Source organism: Simochromis diagramma, unplaced genomic scaffold, assembly GCF_900408965.1.
Source record: "Simochromis diagramma unplaced genomic scaffold, fSimDia1.1 OVJJ01000387.1, whole genome shotgun sequence".
Taxonomy (NCBI): Eukaryota; Metazoa; Chordata; class Actinopteri; order Cichliformes; family Cichlidae; genus Simochromis; species Simochromis diagramma.
Genome location: NW_024387152.1, coordinates 9,533,963 through 9,557,921, shown reverse-complemented (window position 1 = coordinate 9,557,921; position 23,959 = coordinate 9,533,963). Strand labels below are relative to the sequence as shown.

At 38.5% G+C, this 23,959-nt stretch overlaps 1 protein-coding gene across 3 annotated transcripts in view; it reads right to left on the bottom strand.

Annotated features, from left to right (window-relative positions):
• The window catches only part of gnb1a (guanine nucleotide binding protein (G protein), beta polypeptide 1a), a 29,930-nt gene extending 6,576 nt beyond the window's left edge, over nt 1-23,354 (bottom strand). The window contains exons 1-6 of one of the 3 annotated variants that reach the window (XM_040048180.1): nt 22,962-23,354; nt 4,803-4,909; nt 4,149-4,187; nt 3,881-3,987; nt 951-1,014; nt 59-221 (exon numbers count right to left, since the gene is read on the bottom strand). In XM_040048180.1, coding sequence (XP_039904114.1) covers nt 59-221; nt 951-1,014; nt 3,881-3,987; nt 4,149-4,187; nt 4,803-4,859 — 430 coding nt within the window. In that variant the 5' untranslated portion in view covers nt 4,860-4,909; nt 22,962-23,354. Of the gene's footprint in view, nt 1-58; nt 222-950; nt 1,015-3,880; nt 3,988-4,148; nt 4,188-4,802; nt 4,910-5,467; nt 6,119-6,187; nt 7,284-22,961 lie in introns of those variants that run through there. The other 2 variants (XM_040048182.1, XM_040048181.1) reach the window with 2 other exon arrangements.
• Between the last annotated feature and the right edge of the window lie 605 nt (nt 23,355-23,959).

Below are 23,959 nucleotides of genomic sequence, written 5' to 3'. Positions count from 1 at the left end.
CAACATCCTGGGACTGACGGGGTAAATGGGTACAAGCTAATGGAAGCATCCTGCCTACCTGTGTGTCCGGCCAGCTCGCGGCTTACGCGCACATTTCCTTCACGGGTCTTCAGGTTGTAGATGGAGCAGATGTTGTCCAGGCCACCACAGGCAACATAGTTCCCAGAAGGGGCATAGGCGCACGTCATCACCCAGGAGGAGCGCAACGGGATGGCATGGACCTGAAGGAGAGGAGCAAGATTTAATATTAGATAGTATGCAGTGACAGATGGAAGAGAGGGAGAAGGGGCAGGCATGTGACAAAGTCTGTCTGCAGTATTAACTTAACCTTTCAAGGGCACAGTATTCACTATAAATAGCATTACTTGACACAAAACGCTTGTGAATTGTATTACAATGAACTTAACCTTTTGCAAATGGAAGTCTGGGAGTTATCATTATTTCTATTCTGACTTGATCTTGGATGAAAGGGAAAAGACAACAGTTCATTTGGAAATTTGGTGAAGGATGACTGTACACATCTTATGTTTACACTACCCCGACCTCATCAGATCTCCTGGCCCCACTTTATTGTGTTTTTCTGTGTTTTATATGTCCTGGTGACATCTAAAATCTTCTGCCCGTCTGTGTTTACAGCTCAAGATTAAAGGATGGTTAGCTCTGGGTCAACAGAAGTTTTGTTTTAGCTTTCTGGTTTTTGAACAAGCTAACCAACTACGTGACATTTTATGACATCATCTCATCATTTCACAGTGTTTTGGTGTTATCAGTTTTAAAATATTATTAGAACGTATTGCTCACTGATCAAACCACAAGGAAAGAAAAAAAAAAAAACTTCCCATACCAACGTAAGAGAGGATGTGTGTCTTTCTTTGTACATTTCACTGGTTAAACACCAGGAACTTAAAAAAGCACCCCAAATTACTGACCATTTAAATTGTTTCAGTTACCTTGTTTGTGGTGTAGCTGTCCCAAATAATGAGTTTGCCATCCTGGGAAGCACTGACCAAAAGCCTGGTGAAAAGAAAGAAGACATTAATAAAGGGAAAGACTGTCATCAGTTTGAACTAGCAGAGTGTGATGCATATGTGTATATATAGTACAGTTTTACCCAGAAAATGTTTATCCGTGACCTTCACAATACAAAAACACTGCTTAACACACAGTACGCGAGGATGTGGCTTGTCTTACTTGAACATTTTTATTCTATATTAAAGGGGTTTGAAGTGATAGAACGGAACATTTCAGATGGTATTTAGACAGATAGTTTAGATTTACTTTTTGAAGGCGTTTCCAATTTATTGCATCCATATTTTGTTGCGCTTTAGGAATTAGGGGTAACAATGAGCCATCATTTCAGAGCCAACACAATAGGAAAGATATCACTTAACCATGTTTAGTAGTGTTGCCAGTGCTGTCACTTTCCTGTGAGCAAACAGGACAAAAGATAGAAACCAATGCAGGTCACATGATTCAATTTACTGTGTAAATTATGTGGGTGGTGAGATTCGGGGGGGGGGGGGGCTTGTTCAAGAACCATCATGGAAGCTAAGTGTTGCACTGTTGAGCAAGTAAGTGAATAGACATTTCTAGACAGATACAAATATATCCATAAGCAACCAAACAAATGAAAAAGCTTGTGATACCAGTTTTAAATACATTTACATAATTTTACATGCAGAATGGATGGTGCGAATCCCAACTGGACTGATCTAGCAGCTGAATTACACCAATACTTTCAAGTATGTTTAGAAGAGCATCTTTAAAACAAACAAACAAAAACCCCACTGAAATATATTCCAGTTTTTGCTTTCAAGAGAAAGCTCCTCAGTACCTCTGTGACTGCTCTGCTATCTGGGTGAACCCAACAGGAGTAACCACAGTGATGGTCCCAATGCACACAGGACCAGGAAAAAGAGTGAACACACCAATGACTGCTGGGAATATGGAAATCTTAACTACTGTGCTGGCAGGAATACGCTCACATACGCACTCCAGCAGATAATAAGTCGGGGACCGAAAGGTTTGTGCTGGGAATTCTAGTCTAGGAAAAAAATAATTACCAGCTTCTTGGTCTTAAAAATGACCACATTTGATCTGGGAAAAAAATGTTAGCTTCAGATCAGGCTGTGACACTGAGTGTGTTAGCAGACTGCAACACAAGACTTTGAGCTGCTTTCAAGTTAGGGCAGAGTTCTGAGGGTTGAGAAGAAGCCACCAATATTTTCAAAGGCAAAAACGTGGTTTTTAAAGAAAACACTGAAACTATTTAAAAGTTACCAATTGTGAAGCTCGTAGTTCTTTGGGTCAGAGTACATGTCAACTGGCAGACAAGCGCATGCAGCAAAGTGCACGCGTTTGGCAATTTTTTAGTACTCTTTACGAACAACTTCGTTTTCATGGCTTCCCAGTCATGTACCCACACCTCATTCTCATAAGATACACGTTTGTGGTTGTCTGATATGATACAATAGGAGGTCTGAAAATGCAATGAGCAGCAATAAGAAAGAGCCTAATATAGATGGCTAATACAGATGTTTTACATAAAACAACAAAATGATCCAACATGTGTTTAGGTAATGTGTTTGAGGATCGTCTCGTGGGACGAGTTAGTCACATTTGAGTACTCAGGATATTTCATCAAAAAAACCGCAAATTGCTTTGTTGAAGTCAGTACAAACTTCTACTTTAAAGTTGTTTAACAAATTACTTTATTTTCAACATGAAACCAGTGCTTTGTGTTCTCACATGCACTGACAAAAAAAAAAAAAAAAAAAAAGAAAAAATATACGGGGATGAATTAGCTCTAAATTAATAACTGAGGTGTTATTCTAAGAACGTCTAATGCTTTAATATTTTGAAAAACAAAACAAAACAACAACTTATTTTTGAGATGCATTTAGGCTTTTGAAAAAAATATTCATGCTATTTCTGGGATTTAGCATCCTATTCCTTAAATTAAACTTTGTCTTACAGACAGTTGGTGTTTTATAACAGATTCATAATATACTGAGGACTGCATGCTGAAAAATTACACATTATTGGCTGGTAAATGAAAGTAAGGGAAGGCTTTCTTTCTCAAAGTGTAGAAAATTCACCCTAGTCTGGCACGTGAAGAACCAACTCTAGCCTAGACTGCAGCTCAAAACATCTTTTTGATTGGGTAAAATCCCACAAACACCTCTTGAGGATAAAACATTGAGATTCAACAAATAGTAAGCTCTTACAGTGAAAACACCGTGTTAGATTTTTTTTTTTCTTACTTATACGACCAGCAGGGTGATGAGATGAATGAGCACTTTGCAGTGGTCTCTCTGTGGACTGATGCACGGCAGCGCCACAGTGATTAACTTGTTGATTGCTGAGGTGAGAGGTGTGTACAGCTCTGGGGAATACACTTTCTGAAGTGAGGACTATTGCTTCATCTGCCATGGCTATGAGGCTCAACACTTGTTTTTAACAAAGACTGACTCCATTTTGAGTATTTTCCCTACCCACATACCACACCCCCAGTGCACACAAACACAGGCACAGCACAGTAGAAGCACTCCAAGATACAGTGATGCACCTGAAATAACCATTCATGGTAATGAGTGTGTTAATATTGTGCATGGGCACCAGTACAGTACACCACTGTTAAAAATTTACAACAGTGGGTACATGTTAATATAACAGACTGCAAAAGACTTGCTTTGGGATTCAGAGTGGGGTGAGTTACTGTGGAATGCCACGGTTTGAAGAGGACCCTCAGGAGGAAGTAAGCAGCACAAAGACAGCCAAGCAAGCTTTTATATCCATTTCCTGCATTTAGGCAGTGGGGGTTGGGGCTGATGGGATAAAATATTTAGTTAATGGACAGAATGGAGTTGAATGAGATTACCTCGAGTCAGAGCCCCAGTGCATGGCATAGATTTTAGCCAGATGCCCCCTCAGTGTCCGTCTAGTGCGCATCTGAATTCGGCCAACAGGGTCAATGTTAGCTGTGATCTAAAAAAGGATCAAGATGAGAGAGAAAGTCACCTTGAGACCACCATGTATTAGTCAAAGTATTAAAAACCTTCCAACCAAACATCAAGCCGATTGTCTTCATTTAAGTTTCAAAATAATAAATTATGTCAAGTCAACATCATAACAACTATAGCGCTTACCTGAGACAGGGTAGCATCTGCACACGCTTTCCTGGCATCCTGAAAAAAGCAGCCAGTAAAATTAGAACGTCATATTTTATGTGCAAATGGCATGCTTTCATGTCTGGGGGTTCCTTACTTCTAAAGCACTCTGTAAAAAAATTAACTACACTATAAATGTCTGACATCTTAAATGCACTGGAATGACAACATCCATTTCATAATAGTAAATAATAAGAAACTATGGTGCAATACAAGTGAGATTAATGTAAATCAAGTTGGATTCCTGCTCAGTGGCATCCCACTGCAATGATGCTACTGAGGAACCTGAGCAAGCGTTAGGAGGCAGCTTTAACTTCTTGCCCACAGCAGTCATGTAAAATGTAGTAGAGAGGCTCAATGCAGAAATACTGTCATCCCACAGCTATTTTTGTTTGCTAGTGTTAGTGGTGCTTACATTGATTTTGATCATGTGACAATATGCATTACAGTACTGCTACAGGTGATAAAGCCTGTAAAAATGTATTTAAGCACTTTAATAGGACAAACTAAGAAATGCATAACCCCTATTATCACTACTAGTGTGAAACCTGGAGGTCACTGACAAATGTTATTTGGATTTATAAATCTACTTAAAGAAAACAAACAGGTTACTTCGGGGACTGAAGGACTTACTCTGATCTGGTTCTTGAGCTGCTCAGCCTCCTGGCGTAACTGATCCAGTTCACTCATTTTCCTCAGCTAATGGTGCGCTTCGCTCCGCCGCCTAGACTCTTGCTGATCTGAAGGAGACAAGCAACGAGATGCTCAACATACATTTCGCATGCTGCTTAGTAGTAACGCAGTCAGTTGTAATACAGTACATGTGAATTAAACATATGGTGCTGACAAATTGCTTTGGCTAGTACACAAAATTTACATGTGATTCTGGCCAAAATGGAATTATGTTTTGTCTTCTGTAATGTATTTATGGACATGTTATCATTTTGTTAGTTACAGAAAAGCCGGGGATCACACAGTATCTTTTAAATCCAATCTGTGAGGCCCAGACAAAGTCTCAGGGAATCGCTTTCTAGACAGCTCAAGACTTGTCCTCGCCAGCTTGAAACTGTTACCTAGCAACAAGCACTAGGCAGCTACTTTAGGCTTAAGATAACAATTTTGAGGATGATGCTGAATTTGTTCTCTCTCCCCTCCCAAACGACAGCAAACCCTTGGGCAAACATCTGGCCACAATGAGCAGCTGATAACCATTTCTTCAGAATCAAGGCAAAAATACATTAAAACAAACAAACAAAAAAAAAAAAAAAACCACTAGGCCATGCAGGCCAAACACATACCCCCTACTGACTGACAAAACGGAGCAAGGATCAAGAGTCCAGATATCAAGAAAGGAACAAGACAGGCCAAGAAAGCAGCAGTTTCACTGCACTACTGAAACCCCAAGGTGCTGAGATGATGGGCTGGGACTGACAAAGCTGTCAACGTTCTGGCCTCGGGACTCTAAACTCTCCTCCAATGTCATCCCTGTAATCCTGGGACACAGTTGATTCAGCTCCTCAGCCAAATCCGGTTAAGACAAAACCTGCTGATGATCCTAAAAGCAGTGGCTATCTTGCTGACCCCAATCCTCTGGTTAACACAGACACTTTCACTATCCACAGAAAGATGACAAATTCGACTTCAAAGAAAAATACTATAACAACAATGAACCCTAGCTCAGAAATTCTACACTGACAGAAGATTAACTGAAGTGATACAATCATTGCTACTTTCAGCACCAATAAAAATTTAGGTGCCAACACAAATCAGCAGACCAATTCACCTGCTTAGTGGGGAGGAAAACAAACAAACAAAAAATACCCCATCTCATTGAAATGTGTTATATTTCAATATGAAGTGATTGTCTTCATTAGGGTTTCTCCTATCTTCACTTCAAAAATACAAACTCAAGATTTTATAAAATTAAATATTTAAAGACAACAACGTAAGCATCATTACTCCCTGGTGTGTCAAACAAGCTAACGAACACTACCATCTGCACTGCAAACACATCTTACCTTCCTGTTTATCTGGGTTTCGGTCCTTTGTCCTAAAGAGTGTCGAGACCTTCTGAATGAACACTTTACCCTTCAGGCGCCTGACATCTTAGTAGCTACCTGTCACCTGATTGGCTAGTGCTGTAAATGGGTCTGCATCTAAGCAAGTCCTCTTAGCCCCCTAATCTTGATAAAAAGGTCTCATGGTAATATCACAGGCTAATTCTTGTCTTCTCTGCACTAACCCTTTAAGTAATCACAGGTAAAGAAACTAAAACTACCAGTGGACTTTTCTCAAAGATATTGCAAGTTCAGATTTTGCAACCTGAGCATAACTAAACTGTAAGACAAGCATTTGAAAAGCGTGAGGGAGACCAAGGATGCATCCCACTGGTTGATAAAGTCTAGGTTATGGTTAGTGGATGCACAACTGGCAACACAGCTGAAGAAAAATCAGTACAGCTGCGATTAACCTTCCTATAAAGCCTATGAATTAAAAAAAAAAATCCCTCCATTTACTTATTCTCATTTTAGTCATTTCTATAAAACCTCATGAAAGATCCAATTCCCTTTAACAGTTATTGCAGTAAAACATGGTGGGCACTGAGTTTAAAAGAAAGGATTGGAGATTCAATCACTGCTGTTGGATCGTCCTTTTCTGACTCTTAATGTTCTAAATGTTTTTGTGTGCGTACAAAAGTGTTCTTCCTTTGTTCTTTTACAACAGTCAAACACCATTGTTGTAAATCAATACAATGAGCCACAGATCCTGCCCCCCACCCCAAAAAAAAAACAAAAAAAACAAAAAACATACTAGCTCCACTGTTTTCCCATGGCCTAGGAACTTTTGGGGTGAGTCTGCTGTGTGAAACATTGTTGGCTGTTCACACGAGCCTTCTTGCTTCCAAATCATTCACAACATCTATTCTAGCTACAATAATTGTCAAGATTTTAAATGAGCGTAAGACAGAGGACAATCCGGGGGGAACTCTGGAGCTCTTTGTCAATCTTTAACACATATTTTTAAGCAGTTTCTGAATTAACTTAACTTTGTTCCTGCACATTTTTAGATGGGAACACAGACGATGTAAACATATTAGCCTTTTTTCATAATCATTACAGTGATATTAAATTTCTGCAATCTAAAAAAGGAACCTACAGGTTCAGATTTAAATAAATCCATGTAATCTACACAGTATACCGTTTTAGGCTACAGATAACATATTACATAAATAATATGCCTGTATGTGTAAAATAGAGCTGTATAATATGCTAGAACCATTCAAATGTGCAAAAGCTTCAGTTTAGTCCTGATGTTGCTCTCATGTGAGGCCTACAGCTATTGTCATTTCTTTCTTTGTTTTTAGGGGCTTTCTGTCTTTAGCAAGTGAAACACGTGGAGTTGCCAGAGGTCAGGGGATCAATGTAGGGTGTCATGAACATTTCACGGTTTGATCCTTGAAAATTTTCTGTATGAATGAATTAAAATTTTGGTGTCTGAGCTCCAAAATAACAGCCTCTGAAATGCTAAATTTATTCAAATGGTAGAAATTCATAGAAGTCTATTGACAAAAACGTAATATCAAGCACTAGTGGAGATTAGAATTAGCATAAAAAAGGTGTGATTCAGAGGACTCTTTTCCCCTTTTGCTGGTGGTGGGAGTGTTGAAACCACTGGCAGCCCAACAGATAGAGCCTCGACTTCACTGCCTTCTCTTTCTGCCAGCTATTTTTAGAGAGGTGGTGGGGGAGGAGGAGTAGAAAGAGGAGGAGAGAAGCAGACTTCACATTTTCCAGCCACTCCTATCAGCTCCGACATCTCGAGCACAACACATTGACAAGGAGAGAGGAAGTGTAATTTGACTCCATACACAGAGACTTCATTGGTATTTCTTCTTCCCATACACAATGATCACAAATACAGCATCCATTTTCACAGCATACAGATTTATAGGTCTTTTTTCCCCCCTTTTTAGTTGGTAAGCCTATATCTCAAAACATTTCAAAAATATTTCATGCGAAGGAACAAATTTGTGGATTTCATAGAGTAAATTTGAGTTTGCTCAAATTTTGAGTCTGAGTTAAATTTTAAATACAAGAGTTACCTCATTAAAAAGGCCATCATCTTTTTACTCTTGAACATTTTCCCTTTGTGATTTTTTGGAAGTGACTATGGCAATACTAAGGAAAAAAATAAAAAAAAGTTGCTAGTATAATTTATGCCAATGACACTTAACACTAAATACAGAGAAAACTAATCAAAACATCTGATAAATTATCAAGTGTATATCTTAATAAAGACATAACAAAAAAAGTAAGGCATCACAGGTGAAGGGACATGCACAAAATGGTCTAGTGTGAGGTGAGGCAGCAGATTTTGGGGTAGACAAGATAACTCCGTGTGATGACAGTGTCCTCGTGCACAAGGGGATATAGACAAGAGAGGCAAACAGGAGGACAGAGCCAGATTAAACTAATGAGAGTGAACAAGCAGAGGACAATTGGGAGGGTAGCTGCTAATTAACCGCTTGGTAAAGGGGAGCAAGGCCCAATATGCTTCATGGCATCCAGGACTAACAAAGAAAGATTATACCTATCCAGCACTGGGTTTTTTTTTTTTAAATCTTTCCAAAAGCCAGATATATTCCTATAGACCTCATACTTTCATTCACAAATAAAATGCCAAAAAAGACAAGTGAATCTTATAAATAAAGACTAATGCACATATAAACAAATAAATAGAAACAATGTGGAAAGCCTGTACACTGGTGCAACAACAAAATACCTCTTCTAATTTCTTAAAAATGAATAAATAGGTATTCCAAATATTTAAAAAAAAAAAAAAAAAAAAAAAAAAAGGATTTATTTTTTACATTTCTAACTCTTGCCCAGCTGGGAGACCAAGACAAAAAGCCATGTATTAGGCACAAAGGCAGGGTGGTGGGCTAAATAATTTACACCCTCCTGCCTCGATACCAGCTGCCCCACCCTTTTCTTTCTTCGGGGCTGCTCCCATCTCACTTGTCTGATTGTTCCTGCCAACTTGTCTCAAGGTTTTTTTGTTTTTAAATTCTTGACCTTTAATGTGCCTCTTAGGTTGAGGCAGATTTGCTGCTAGTAGAAACAAACCGTATGAGCTGCAGCATGGTATGGATGGGAGCTGCTCTTGCTTGCAAGTCAGTTGGTAGCGTCTAGCTGTTGCAGTGCCTTAGCTACTGATCATCTGTGTCAGCATGCAGCCTCCACCTTGATACAAAATGCATAGATTCTCTAAGCAGGCGTTTCCTTTTTAAGGGTGTTTCCCTAGCTGTGCTCGTCTCTCTCTTCCCTTTGTCAAAACATTTAGCGGATGTGGCGACAGCACACACACACACACACTTACAAATACACTTGCTCGGTGGTTTCTTCTATTACAATCGTGTTTGCCATTGTCCATTTATGTTTTTGAACCAGGCTATGGAAACAGGTTACTCTGGAAATAATAACTGGCAGCATTACGCTAAAGGAGAATACAAAATCGAAGAAGAAAAAGAAGCAGATCAAAGAGACCGAGGGGAGGGTGGAGATCCAGCAGGAGGCAGTGTGTTGAGAGCTACAACACCAGAGGACAGGCTAGCACTTCACACAGAATTAGGTCAGTCTGACTTAGATTAGACCTGGCCCATGCTCGTAAACAAATAATCAAGACCGACTTAATGCAAAAGGCTAGGCTCTGAGGATGCAGTGGGACAGGTCACTTGTAACCATCATGTCAGTTTCTGTATTTACTCTTAGCTTGGCAGCCCATGGACCCTTCCATGTGATGTCACAGAGTTATTACTGTAACAGCCATTACATTTAATGTTATGTTAACTGGCACTATAAGACCTACTAGTACACTGCCTATTTTAGAATAGTGTAACCTGGATATTTTTTGTAACTATAATTTACAAATGGCCACTAAACATCCCACATGCAGGACTAAACAAATAGATACAAATTAATATGTGTTATAAAGACTTATAAAAAAAAAAAAAAAAAAAAAGACCTAAGATTGGGCTAGATTATTTTAGCATCCGCTGAGTCTAATGCTTAAAATCGCAAAGGAAATGTGCCAACCAAGGACTGAGTTGTGTGTGGTCCATTTATTTTTCCCTTTTTAAATAATTATGTCTGAATTTTAGTACGTTTCCTACAAAAAGAGAATTTAGTAATGGTGGTGCATGCTGCAGCTATAATTCACACATTTTGCAAACACTTCCCATGCAGGTATGGTAGTTGTGAATAAGGAGGTCACCATTCAATACCAAAATTCTCTAAATGTGTTGTACTCATTTCCTTTGGTACTGTAGGCAGCATATAGGCAACAAGTCTACCAGAACTGAAGACATATGGCTACAAGTGTTCTAAGTCTGTCCTTAGCTGTTGGAGAAGAAACCACACAGGCAAAAACTATACATGGAAGAATCCTGCTAATGCAGCTTCCAAGATAGCTCTACTCATTGATAAGTCAGAGTCTATGGAGGGACTTTGCTTTGGAGGGGGGTGGTGGGGTGATGAAAGTATGACAACTGATTCAAAAAGGCAATATACAAACGATATTATCCAGTACTTCAGACGAGGAAAGGAAATATTTTTAGCAAGCATTTAAGACTGGCTCCCAAACCTGTTCAAAGAATTTAAGCCGAGTGAACTTCAATTCACAGTAACAACGCCCAAATCCTCAAATCCAACGCCCCAAATCCAACGCCAGGTCTTCAGCACAATATCCAACATGTTTATAGTGTGAACTGGACAGAAAGATTAATTAGTCCGATACTCAATACATGTAAGTGGTATTTGACAAATACTAATGAACGTTGTAATTTTACAACATTTGTGTTCACAGTAGAATGTGTAGCTGAGAGCATTAAGACATTTCTTTGCTGCACTTTTATTCTTACTGGGTGACAATGTTACACTACAGTCAAACAGACTGAAGTGTTTGCATGAAAACACATGCAACATTACGCCAACAACCCGTTTCCAGTTATGTGCTTTGCATCATTGTGTTTGCGGATAGTTTTACATTGCTAAAAATCACATCTGGTTTAAAAATGCAGGCTGTGTAAAAGAATGTCACTGTTGCTTCTGCACAAGTGTGTGAAACTAAAAATCTGAAAGTTAAAAAAAAGGAATATTTTTCCCCCTGAAAATACACACTAAATATGCATATCATACCAAACCTACTCCCCCCAAAAATGTGATTAGATCCCTCTCTGATTTCAACATTTATATCTGGAAGGAAAAAAAAAAAAAAAAAAAAAAAGTTATGTGGTATTTTATCTGGGTTCAAGTCAGAAAACGAAAATGGCAGATGGTTTCCCTAAAACCTGGGGAATGCACTTTTAGGAACAGCAACAGCTTTTAGAAAACTATGTGGAGAGGAGCTACCTTATTTCTTCCTGTGTCTATTCTTTAAATTTTACAGCATTTAAAACATCCTAAACCTTTGCTGTTTGACATCAAGTTAAGCCATCACAACTGGTTACACTGTAGGAGATGAGCATAATAATTGAGACATGCTTCAAGACTAATAATGTTAAAGGCTTTGGGCCACATCAGAATGAAAGTAAAAGCAAAACTGAGAATTTTAACGTTCCACAACAGTCAAACATTTGTGTGACTGGTATGTCTACTGAAAAATATTTGAGGATTGTCGCAACTGACTACCATCACAGTACATCTTGATTATTTCTAGAACATTTGTTTCATTTGGATAACCAAAAAAAAACAAACTTTATGAATACCAATTCAAATACGTATATAACTGTAAAACTTTCTATATTTAAATATGTTATAGTTCAATTTGTTCGAGTATAAAAACAGGCAAAAGATACAGTAAGTGCATGATTTCTAAGTCTTACTGGTGGGCGAGGGTCTGTCTAAGTGCTGTGAGGTAGTGATCCATTGTAAATGTAACTGAAACACAACCAGGTCACAAAGGAAGAAAGGACAAAGGGGGTGATGATGTAGTAACACAAGACATAAGGGAATCGCTCCTGGACATCTTTTAAAAGCTCCACCAATCTCATCCACTTTGTCATTTTCCAACACACCATTCAGCTCTGAGCGGCTTGTTTACAAGGCAGCTACAGCACTGTGGAGCAGGAAGTGATTCCTTCCCCTTCCCTGACTAGCTAGCATCAGTATGAATGAATGCACTATGAAATGGTTTTCACACCGGTGACACGAAATACCAGAGTTTCAATACCATATTACTATTTTTAAGACCATTTCTGTTATTACTGCACTGGTGTAATTTATATGCCACAATCAACTTTCAAGGATTTAATAAAATGTATATAACTGTACTGACATCACATTTGATAATTTGACTTGGAAAAAACTAAAGTGAGATTTTTGCATTTTTATGACCATTCATTTTACTTTTACCAATATAGCCCACTGTTTTGTAACAGTAACAGTGCCTTAGTTTTTAAGTTGTTAATGTTTTCTTTGCCATTACCATTTTTTGAACATACTAGAAAATAAGTCAGAAGGTCATGTAGCATGTAAACTGCTGAAACATCAGCAGAGTCACTAGGGGAAAGAGGTGAAAACCCCAAAATAAAGTGAAGTGAATAAAATGCTTAAGCAGTTATAGTGAAACCCACGACCAACACAGGACTTGATACTAGAAAAAAAAAAAAAAAAAAAAAAAAAAGAGGGGGGGCATAACCACTTTTTATGTTTACGCAACTAAAATTAACATGAAAGATTAACTGGCACTTTCACTTTATACTGTGCCACTAATGATATAAATTAGATGACGGGGAAAGGTTGACAAGATGGGGATTAGTCCTTAAATCACTGTTTGAGAAGGTGGGTTGCAAATCTTTCTGAGTCTCAAGAATGGCTGAACTAAATATGAATAGCCTTGGGCCTCATAACCCATTTTGCTCCAATGAATGTAGAGTAAAGTCCTGAGGCTACAAATGAGTATGCATAAGATGGCACAGTTCTGATTAAGTGAGCAAGTGGAGGTGCAAAAATCAACTGAAAGATTTATTGAAAAGAAAAGAAGTACAGTACACAGACTTCAGTTACCCCAACAGTTTTGGAAATGTACCACAAATTCAACTATTCACTATTATCCATACTTTTTCGCCTCTGAAACACTCATACTGGACGTACACAGACTGATATCCCCACAAACAAGATATTTCTCTATGTATGCTTTAGAATTATAATATGTACCAAGTCCACTAAAGCCAATTTTAGATATCAATTATTTTAAGCAACCCTCCCCCACCAATACTGTCAATGGCACAATGCACCATTTCCTTGCTTCTGTTACTCAAAGTATACTAATCAATGCAATCAAAAAACCAACACTTTATGGAATTTATGTTCTGCATGAGCACTACACTGTGACCAATCCGGAGAAGTGAAGGCTCTGGTAGTGTGAACAAACATCTTACAGACAAATTTTCTATCCAGCTTAATCTCGATAAGATAAAAATGACCACTACCAACCCATTTTGGGTGGAACTCAAGTTTCTATTTCCTGGATTTCTGGCATGTAGACATAAGAATACCATCAATTACAGGGGGATGAACATGTGTGACTCTGCACAGCTGCCAAAAACAGATGGCTTTATGATACACTTCTATGACATGAGATGGAAATCCATAAGCACTCCATGTCTCAGGATGCTATGTCCAACAACATAACATATAGCTTACCTAGTAATTAATTATTTTACAACAAAAAACAAAAACACCCCCCCCAACAACAAGAAAACACAGTTAAGTTAGTTGAAACTAAATACTAGCCTTATCTACTGCTTTCTTTCAGCCTGAATGCAGCAGTCAAAGTGTTAATCCTCAAGAGCACTTGGAGATTTTTTTAAGCTAATTTGGATATGAATGAAATTTTATAAACACACCTTTTTGCATTGTAATAGTTTAGACTAATGCTCGATTATTGGCTCCAACTCCAGCATGATCAGCAATGTCTGAACTGGAAGAAAAAGCTCATCACCACATAACAACCCCACAGCAAACAAACGCTGTGGAGGTGTAATTACAGAGTGATGTTGAATAAAATGCCTAACCTTATTTCATTTGTAGAAAAAAGGTTTGTCTAATATCCAAAAATTTTTTTTTTTTAGATCTTGGACAAAATCTAATTGAAATTTCACAAAATAAAAGTCTGAACCCCCCCCAACAACAGCAACTATGACGTCTGTAATAATTTGTAAAAAATTGTAAAGGAACTATTTTTATTATTATTTTTAATTTGAATCAGCTGAGAAAACTTTAGCATAATTGGCTAGTTGCCAATGTCTGTTGGTAAAGTTACTATTGCAAAAAAACAAAAAACAAAACCCCATCAGTGGGGTAACCCTAACCTTACTGAGTGAACAATCCACTGTTTACTGGAGGTTTGTGGTTTTAGGGTGCAGTGCTGAAAAGGGAAGGGGAAGCCTAAATTTAAAAAAAAGAAAAGAAAAATCGCAAGGCATAAGAAAACATATTTCCTTTTACAATGATTCATCTTATTTGCACAATTACAATGAAAAATTTACAACAATACAACTCAACCAATTACCCAGCCCTACATTTGAGTGTTCTTTATATATGCTGTGTGAACCATCCCTTTTACTGGACACGATTTTGTATGCATGCACCGTCAATGTGGTTGGCCTGTGCTGGTAATGTCTGATGATAGGGGACATAACATCAATGCGACTGACAGTAGTGTTTAATTGATTGATTAGTGAAACATTCCATGATGCTGTGTGCTCTTTTGCTAGACAGAAAACATTGTTGGTAGAAATAGCAGGCATTTTTCAGACCACATTTCAGAACAAGACGCTCTCAAAAGGCAAACCTAGCCAAAAACAAAACAAAAACTTAATGCACATAAGCTGCTCTGCAATATAACTGATCATTACTAACAAGAAAACAGAATTCTAACATGAGGCTCAACCTTTAAAAAAAATAAATAAAAATAAAAAATAAAAAAAAGCTGTTCCTAATGCTCAGCATTTTTTCTGACAATAGCATCGAGAAAAAAAAATATGCCTGTTAAAAAGATAAAATGCATTTACTTTCTTGACATATACAATCTTAACATTTACTTGCTACAAAGCTGCACAACCATCTTTTCATACTTGGATATAAATGAGTTAATAGTTAATTAAAACTGTAAAGGGAGAAAAAAAAGGAAAGTGAGGGAAGGTCAGGCTAGCCCAAAGCCAAAAGCATGACTTTATTTAAAGCATAAAATACACTCCTTTGATTGCATTAATAATCACACCCCTCCCCCTGTGTTTTCTCCCCAAGCTTCCAAGAGAGGAACAAGTGTGTGAAGAGTCACATGACAGCTACCCCACTCTTGCTCAAGTGACTGTGGCCTTTCTTGCTTTGAAGAGGAAGAACACTCACTAATAGTAGCTGTCTTTCCCAGTCATCTCGGGATTCAGGTTTGGTCACATTTTCCCTTTGCAGTCAAATATAAGGGCGAGAATGTAAATAGACACAGAGATGGTCTCTATTCAAACCAGATCAGGCGGTGAAATCCACATGCAAAAGACGGCCAGAGTTTGTTATGGGCTTGTGGGAGGGTTACGGTGTAAGTGATGACAGTGATGGCCAGTGTGTGGGTCACTAAGCGGCTCTGGTGCCACTTACTTTGAATATTCAAAACAGTGGCTAAGACCTTTGGGCCAGTGGTGACAAGTTATGCAAGCATAACAGCACCTACAGTCAAACTATACACAAATCTAAACAGTGGGAAAGGCTTAGGAAGAATTTTCGCTGTAATATTGACACTTGGGAGTGCCTGGAGCTATTAAAAAAAAAGAAAGAAAAAAAAAGACTAAGAATGTTTGCCAAGACACAGATTGAGAAACAAATCTTTATTTGTTACTGCACACCTTTCATAAGTAATCTGTTCTTGCCACTGCTTAAAACAATCTTTACTGATAAATCAATTACAGTACCAAATAAACTTTTAAATGTTCTTTTATCCAATTGGTGAATGTTATATAACGGATCATGTTCAATATAACTTAAATAATAATAACTTTGTTATGTTTGAAATTTTACAGTTCTGTTAGTGAGGTTAGCAGATGGTAACCTGTGTCAATGATTCTGTTAACAAAAATGTATGAGACTTCTGAGAGGAAGATCTGAACTGAATAGAATACTTTAAATTGTATAACCTATAACAATGTAAGGCATTAAAACCAACTCCAATATGCCTTTGATTTATTTATTTATTTTTAAATCATGACTCAAGAAAAGCAAATCATTTTGCGTTTAAGTTGTGATTGTGTTCAGGAAACGTAACATCCTGGTGTAAACCACTGTAGCTGCCACTTTAGGGTAGTGACACTTTTGAGAGAGCTGGCCTGCATTGCCACTAAAGGTAGCAGAACACACACACACAAACAAACACAAAAATGTTCAGTTTGCAGTCTTAAAATTCATTTATTTTTTTTAAATTGCCTTTTAAATTATAACTGAGTGTCCAGTAGTGTGTTTCCAATGATGGGCAAAAAAACCCAAACAAGAAAAAACAAAAAAACAAAACTGAGATGTTTGATATAAATTACAAGTGCTACATTAGATAAGGCACTGGATTACCTGTGACCTGTTTCTGTACATAAAACAGGAAACTGGACTCTGGATGACATGGAATTTGCTTCATGTTGCCATCGCAGTTCTTAACGCAAACATTTTCTACATGTTGACAGTTTTCTCTGCTATGCATCAGTCACATTAATTATGGCAATACATTTAGATGCATAGCTCACTGAAAATACCTGGCAAGCAGCTGTACTAGCAGGGCGAGTAGCACAGAACAGATCTGGGTTTTGTGTATAAACAATCAACGACTACTTACTTCCTGGGCCATTACCAAGTACTACAACTTGAACAGGGACTTTTTAGACAGGAAAATTGGCTCAGAAACTGAATATAAACCTAGGTTCCTCCAGATAACATGCGGGTAAAAGGCCCAAGTTTCAAAAAGGCTTTAATGGCTGATGAAAAATTCCTGCAACTAGAAAAGGCTAAAATTTTCCTCTTTGAACTATTCGAGGAACTTTTAATGCAGATGTTTTTGATTCTACTGTTGGGCTCCCTCACTATAAACCTTGCTGTGGTAAAGAGGGAAAGCCCTGCTGTTGTTGTGGGTGTGCTGGCATTTGCACTCAGTGCCAAGTTTCATAATCTTTGTGAATAGCTCTAAAATTTGAATTTGGAAGTTGTACATTGTAGCCTTGAGACTTCTATTAACACTTAGTGTTAATGTATGCCTGCATCTGTGCTCATATGTATATGGCTGAAACACATGTGTGGTGTGCATGCAATTAATAGTTAGATAACTTGCACCAGTGGATGCTAAGAAACTTATTATCTTCTGAAAGATATTGTTAGAACAAAACTGTACTAGCACAGCGATCCCATCACAGTCTTTAGCTGCACATTTGCTTATGGATGATCAACACACCCTGATGAAACTGCGCTTGTGCTGCTTTCAGGAGCTGTATTACACAAAGAAGAAGAAAGGATTTAGATTGCTCAACCAACAAGACCCATGAGTATAGTAATGGAAGGCATACTGCAGAGGCTGCGACTAATGGTCTTTTAAAATTAATATTCACAAATAATGTCGCTGATAAAGTCACTATTGTGGATGAAGAGAAATACTTATTCAAGAGCTTGGCATACTACAATGGATAACTCAAGTTCCATGCTCATACTGTTGAGTATTTTTCCATCAACTCTTACATGAAATTGTCTGTGTTAGAAACCAGAACCCCAAAATGCTTCGCAGAAAACTGATTTGTTGTGGCTTGTAACCAACAGTTAAATGGCATGCCACCAGTTTCCCTTAAAGGAAACATTTTACACAGGCCCCGTTAAATGTGTCATGATTCCTTTTTATTTTGAAGAAATTGAGATGAATATACAGGCACAGTGAAGTTTTAAGTCAGATATAGGTAGATAGAAATGTAGGGTTGTTATGCAACAGGAAATAATTATTTACCCAAAAATTGCATATTCAATTACGTGCAAATAATGCATTATTTCATTCTTGTCTTGAATCTGAAACTCAAACTTTACATAATGTATCCTACGCTTTCTATCAAGCATTGTAGTATACCTGAATTTGCATTTGCACAACTAAGCCTTTTTGTAGTAATACTTGTGTGGCTGTTGGAAAACATCTGAAGTTGGATCAGGCTACAGTAGTTGTATACTTATAACTCCATAACTATATAACAGAAGGGGCAGTTTTTCTCAGTTTTTTTATTTTAAAAAACTATCATAAATTTGTACAGAAATTAGGAAACAAAATTTCAGTTTTGCAGCAATACTGTGACTACTTGAATAACACTTGCAATGGCCATGCTAAACAGGACCAGTCCACTGGAAAACAGTGAAAAAGCCATTACAAAGTCGGAAGAGTTCCCCACTCAATAAAACCAAAACTCCTGAACATCAGCCATTACCCATCGGCTACACCAATCAGGGAATTGCTCAAAAGCATTATATATCCTATATTAACAGGATATAAAATTATCTTGTTTATTAACATGCAAAAAACTTGGGGATGATATGCATAACCAACTACTGAACCAAGGCAATTTCAATTCAATGCAGGCCTTTTATTTCAGTCTAGATGTGATAGGGCTTTACTGACTAAATGTATTGATTACCAACCATAAATGTTATTAAAGAACCATTATTAAACATGTTCTGTGGCACTGGATGGGGACTGGTATATATTCATACTACAGATCTATTAGGAACCTCAATAGAAAAGTTATGTTGTCATGGTGTTCACACTCACTGCTACAATTCTGGATTGAACCAGCTCGTCTGAAGCAAGTTTAAGTTTGCATGTTCTCCCTGGTCTTGTGTGGGTTTACTCCAGGGGTTCTGGGTTCTTCCCACAGTCCAGCACCATTAATGCTATACTAATCTGTGAGTGCATGCGTCTTTTCATTGAGTAAAAGAAAACAAAAACTAACAACAACAAAAAAACAAAAACAAAACCTCAACCTACCAGATGCAAACCAAAGATGTGGAGACTGTCACTAACTAAGAAATCATAATATACCATAATGGTCAATGAGACAAAACCACCACCACGCTGGATCCAACCAATCTTGCTTTTTGGTCTCTTGGAGCCACAAGTATATAAAACTTGCATCATTTTGGTCTGGTCAGAAGTTACGTTACAGCCAAGGCTGTCACAAACATACAACACATCTTGCGAGTTCAGGTATCCAACACTTGAATGAAAAAGGTATTTTATCAAAGAGAGGGTAAAGGGGTAATCCTGTGAAAGTATCAATCACTTGTATGTACTTATATGTACACCCATATTTATTTGGCCCCTCAGCACATCTGCTTTTTACAGTGGACAGTGAAAAGCAGGATCATGCCTGATGTGAAAAAAAAAATAAAAATAAATAAGCACTATCACTAAGCAAAGCCACATAATCCCAAAGACTGAAATCCACATATCTAAGAATTTAATCCCATTCATATACAGTACTCCCAGATTAAATGAGGGAAAAAATAAACTGGATGACAATCCCCCCCCCCCCACCCACCCAAATCCCAGGCCAACAGGATAATTATTCAAGTTTTAAACACATGGTCATTATCTTGTGGTGCTACTCACTCACAGCTAAGCTACTGACAAGCTACACTGTGCACAAACTCAGTCTCAAACAGACAATTCTGCAATTAATGCTTTTAGGCAGGCCTATCGTATATGACTTGTTTCAAGGCAAAGTCATCAATAAAATGCTGGAGAAATCCATGCAGCTTTTTCTATTGCTTTCCAACAGGGCCAAAGAAAAACAGTGTTGGATATATTCAGGGTGCCAATATAGAGTGGGTCACATCCAGGTCATGTGAGCTGATTAACAATAAATAGAACAATGTTTTATGCTTGGTTTGATAACTGGATGCTTTTGGGCATGCATACAGGTTGCGCTTAACCCAAAAGTGCTACAGATAAAACCTTAACTATTCACAGTATACTGTTCTGCATAAACTTCCTCTTTTATTTGTAGTTTATTACAGGTCTGGCCAAAAGCCTGGAAAACCAGACCACTTCATACAAAAACAAATAATGCCATAGATTTCTCCCAAACTTAACTTCCATCAAATCAGTTGTGAGGTATGATGTGATTAGTATGAAGAGATTAGAACTGGAAGTTTTGGATCAGTGTTAAAATAAATCTAATTGTGACTAAGAAATGAACAGGCATGATTAAAAACAAATACACAAAATGTGTCTGATATACAGGCACACAGAAACAGAATAAGTAAAGTTTTGGAAATAAGCAGAATGCATGTTACTGCAACAATAACAAAATGTGAAAGAAATAACTTAAAAATCTAAAGAAGCCATTACATCTTTCATTCTTTAAATTCTGTAATCTGTTCTATCATATCTCTAAGCAGCTGTGAGGATTGAGAAGAAACATCCCATTCCCTAAGGTGTGGTTAAAAAATTCTAAAAAAGAAAATAAGTATAATATTAAAATCTAAATTAAAAAATACATTTCATATACAGTATTTAAAGATATAATGTAATTTTCAGATCCCCTGATGTTCAGGTTCACAGTCAAGATGTACAACACCCCTTCCCCACCATGTTGTCCTGTAAGTGAGGTGCACATACTGGATTAATCTGACCAGGTATGAGAATGAAAACGTTTTTAATGCAAATACATTCTGCACATTTTTAGAATGAGGATAATCAATGAGATCTAGCTTGCCAAGCCTAAACCCATCCGATGCTCGGCAGCTGCCTCTCTCTGTCTGAGAAAAAGCGGTGATGAAAAAGGCTTTGAACGCCATCTTGTTCATTGCAGCTGCTTGGGCCCTGAATACAGGAACCCATTCATTCGAGGAGGCGGAGGGAGGGGGCACACTGGCAAAATGAATTCATCTTTGTGAGCCATTAAAAACGGCTAGCTCTCTTAAGAAACACCACCAATTTTCCTAAAACGGTTGAAAATCGTCTACGTGCGGTCACGGATTTTTCTAATGCAGTATCTCAATACTGCTGGCCTCCAAAGTCCGTATAAGCGCCAGGCTTCATATAGCTCGTCTCGGTGCTGTCGGAGGCGCACAGCACAGCTTCCTGCGACAGCACGTCCAACCTCGCCGCTGAACCCACTTACGAAACATTTCCCGCCGCTAAATACAACTGTTCCAATTCATTTCTATCTTAACCCTCTACGACAGTGTGCCGACTGGGATATGCTGCTTCACCTTTGAGGAAGCATGCCCGTTTTCCGGGCTAGAGCTTGAGATACTATGGAGCGGCGCGGCCCGACTGGGCACGGTTACTGTAGCTGCTAACAACTTGCACTGCAACGGAGCCGTGATTGAGATAAACAGATTGTCTAATTGGATCTCGTCAATCTTGTTTCCACGCCGTTAAAAGAAGAAGTCTAAAATCAACCTAACTGTGTTCGCAAACTGACGCTGGGTTAACTCTCATGAAACTAAAACTGTTATGGCCACAATCAGATCCACAGCCGTGCCTGCCCTTTTCCTCGCGATCATACAGCGGCCCTACGGCTTGGTAATCGATGCAAATTCATATTACTTTAACGCGCTGAGCATTATAACGAAAGGCCAAGCTGAAGAACTGGGTGGCTGACTGTTGATTAAACGTGGGATTTGTTAACATATCTGTGCCATACAGTTGCCATCATCTCCGGCGGTTTAGTTTCGATTCACTCACATAAATGCTTTTGGTTCAACTACCCCGTTTTAACATAGCTTTGCAAGTAACTGTGTTTAATTTTTGTTGCATTATGCAAATAACAGTAAATGTTGCCTCTAAAATACAACCAATGTGCTTAAAAATCATAAATCAGCAACAGCACCAATGTTCAAATTCATTATGGATACAGGCATGTTGTCGTCGCTGCCATATTCGTAATTCACACACCCAGATGATCCATACCAGGCTGCAAACGTAGGCTGTGGCCACTGCTGGCTTACTTGTATGGACTGGCTAGGGAATAGTGGGGGTGGTAGTGATTCTGTTGGTGAAGTAGCCATTTTTAGACTCCCTTCGTTGTCAGTTTCATGATGCTACGAATTTGCAGTATGTGTAGTGGTAAATCCAAAATCTGCTCACGCCCGTTTCAGTTGTGTAAGTTTGAGAAGTAGCATTGTGTTTCTTCTTAAACAGCTGACCGAGGGTTCATCAACAATAAACTGATAGTAGCAAGTGTGCCACCAATTAGCCTATCAGGTAATCCCAGGCTACCCTATAGAGGAAATATGTGGGGGGGGAAAGGGCCCTTTAAGAGCTTAAAAATGCTGGTAACAACTGATAAATTTTACATCCCGATTGCTGAGGGGAAAAATTGCTACTTAAGTAAAGCTGAAGCAGGTTAACGCAGGTAGCTAATTTCTTCAACGAGAGCGAAAGATACCCGGACGTTGGAGAGGGGGTGCGGGCTAACTTAACGAGCTGTCACAATTCACCCTGCTAATTAAGGTTAGCATTGGCCATTAACTCCAACATTGCCGGACAAAGCCATTAGATATATATTATTTGGTTAAACGACACTTTGTTTGAGAAACTTAACCAGTGACCCCCACTCACCGTCTTGGCAGAAACGTCTAGCTAGCTGCAGCTAACTCTAACGAAGGAGCCACTCAACCCAGTTTAACCCTTTTCGTTCCCCGTCCCTGCTTGGCAGCTAGTGAACTGCAGACTTACTGTATTTCCTGAAGCGCATTTTCAAATATCAATACATTTCCTTACCCGCTTTCAATCGAGGGTATCCGTTGTTTATATCACATTGACTGGAAACAGCAAACTCTTGCCTCTCCTCTCTCCGCCCAGGCGCTCAGATTTAGCTTGTTTAGCCACCGAGGAGCGGCACTCCCCGAACCCAGTTTTTGACCCGCCGAGGGGGGAGACACACCGGCGCAGAGACAAGACGGTGTTCACCCAGACAAGGCGTGTCAGAGTCCCGGTTTAACGTTCCTCCGTCTCAACACAAATTCCAACTCAAAGCAAAAAAATCCCTTCTCGTCTTTCCCACCGTCGTCGTCCCTCTTTTTCTTCCTTCACGCCAGGATCTCAGTCGCTTCTTCCTCCGGCCATCAAACAGCAGAGATGGGCGCGGTAACCCTGCATTCAGGTCTGGGAAACCCCACGTTACGGCAGCGTCACAACGCACGGCGGAGGGGTCGGCGACCACTTCAGATCAGGAAATGCTGCCATCTTTGGTATCTCCAACGTACCTAGAGGGAAATTTACCTGCTAAAACACTGCTTTTAATTCTAAAACTCGATTAATGTGAAAACTTAAGATAAAATTGGAAAAGCGAATGAGAGTTTTCGAAACCAAGGCAAGGCTGAATAGTAATTTTCACCCTAAGAGAATGCAGCTGCTGAAAGGTACATGGAAAGTTGTGGGGCAACTAAAGAGTGTACATAAAGAGAAACGAAAGTACTTTGGAAAAAAGTAACATTTGAAAATGTCATAAAACAACAACAACATACATTTCGAGTGAATTTAAAACACTACAGTTGGAAGCAAAAGAGAAAGTTAACTAAAAGAAATGACTGAAAGATTAACCAGGCTTCAGATGATGTCTAAAGGGCTTATTTTCTAAAAGCTATAAACAATACAAATAATCTTACATTTATTGGCGAAAAAAATGATGGTTGAAAATTTATGTAATTACATATACCTTTCATAATAACTGATGTGTTTTTGAAGTAGAAAACAAAATATAGCATGATGGATATATA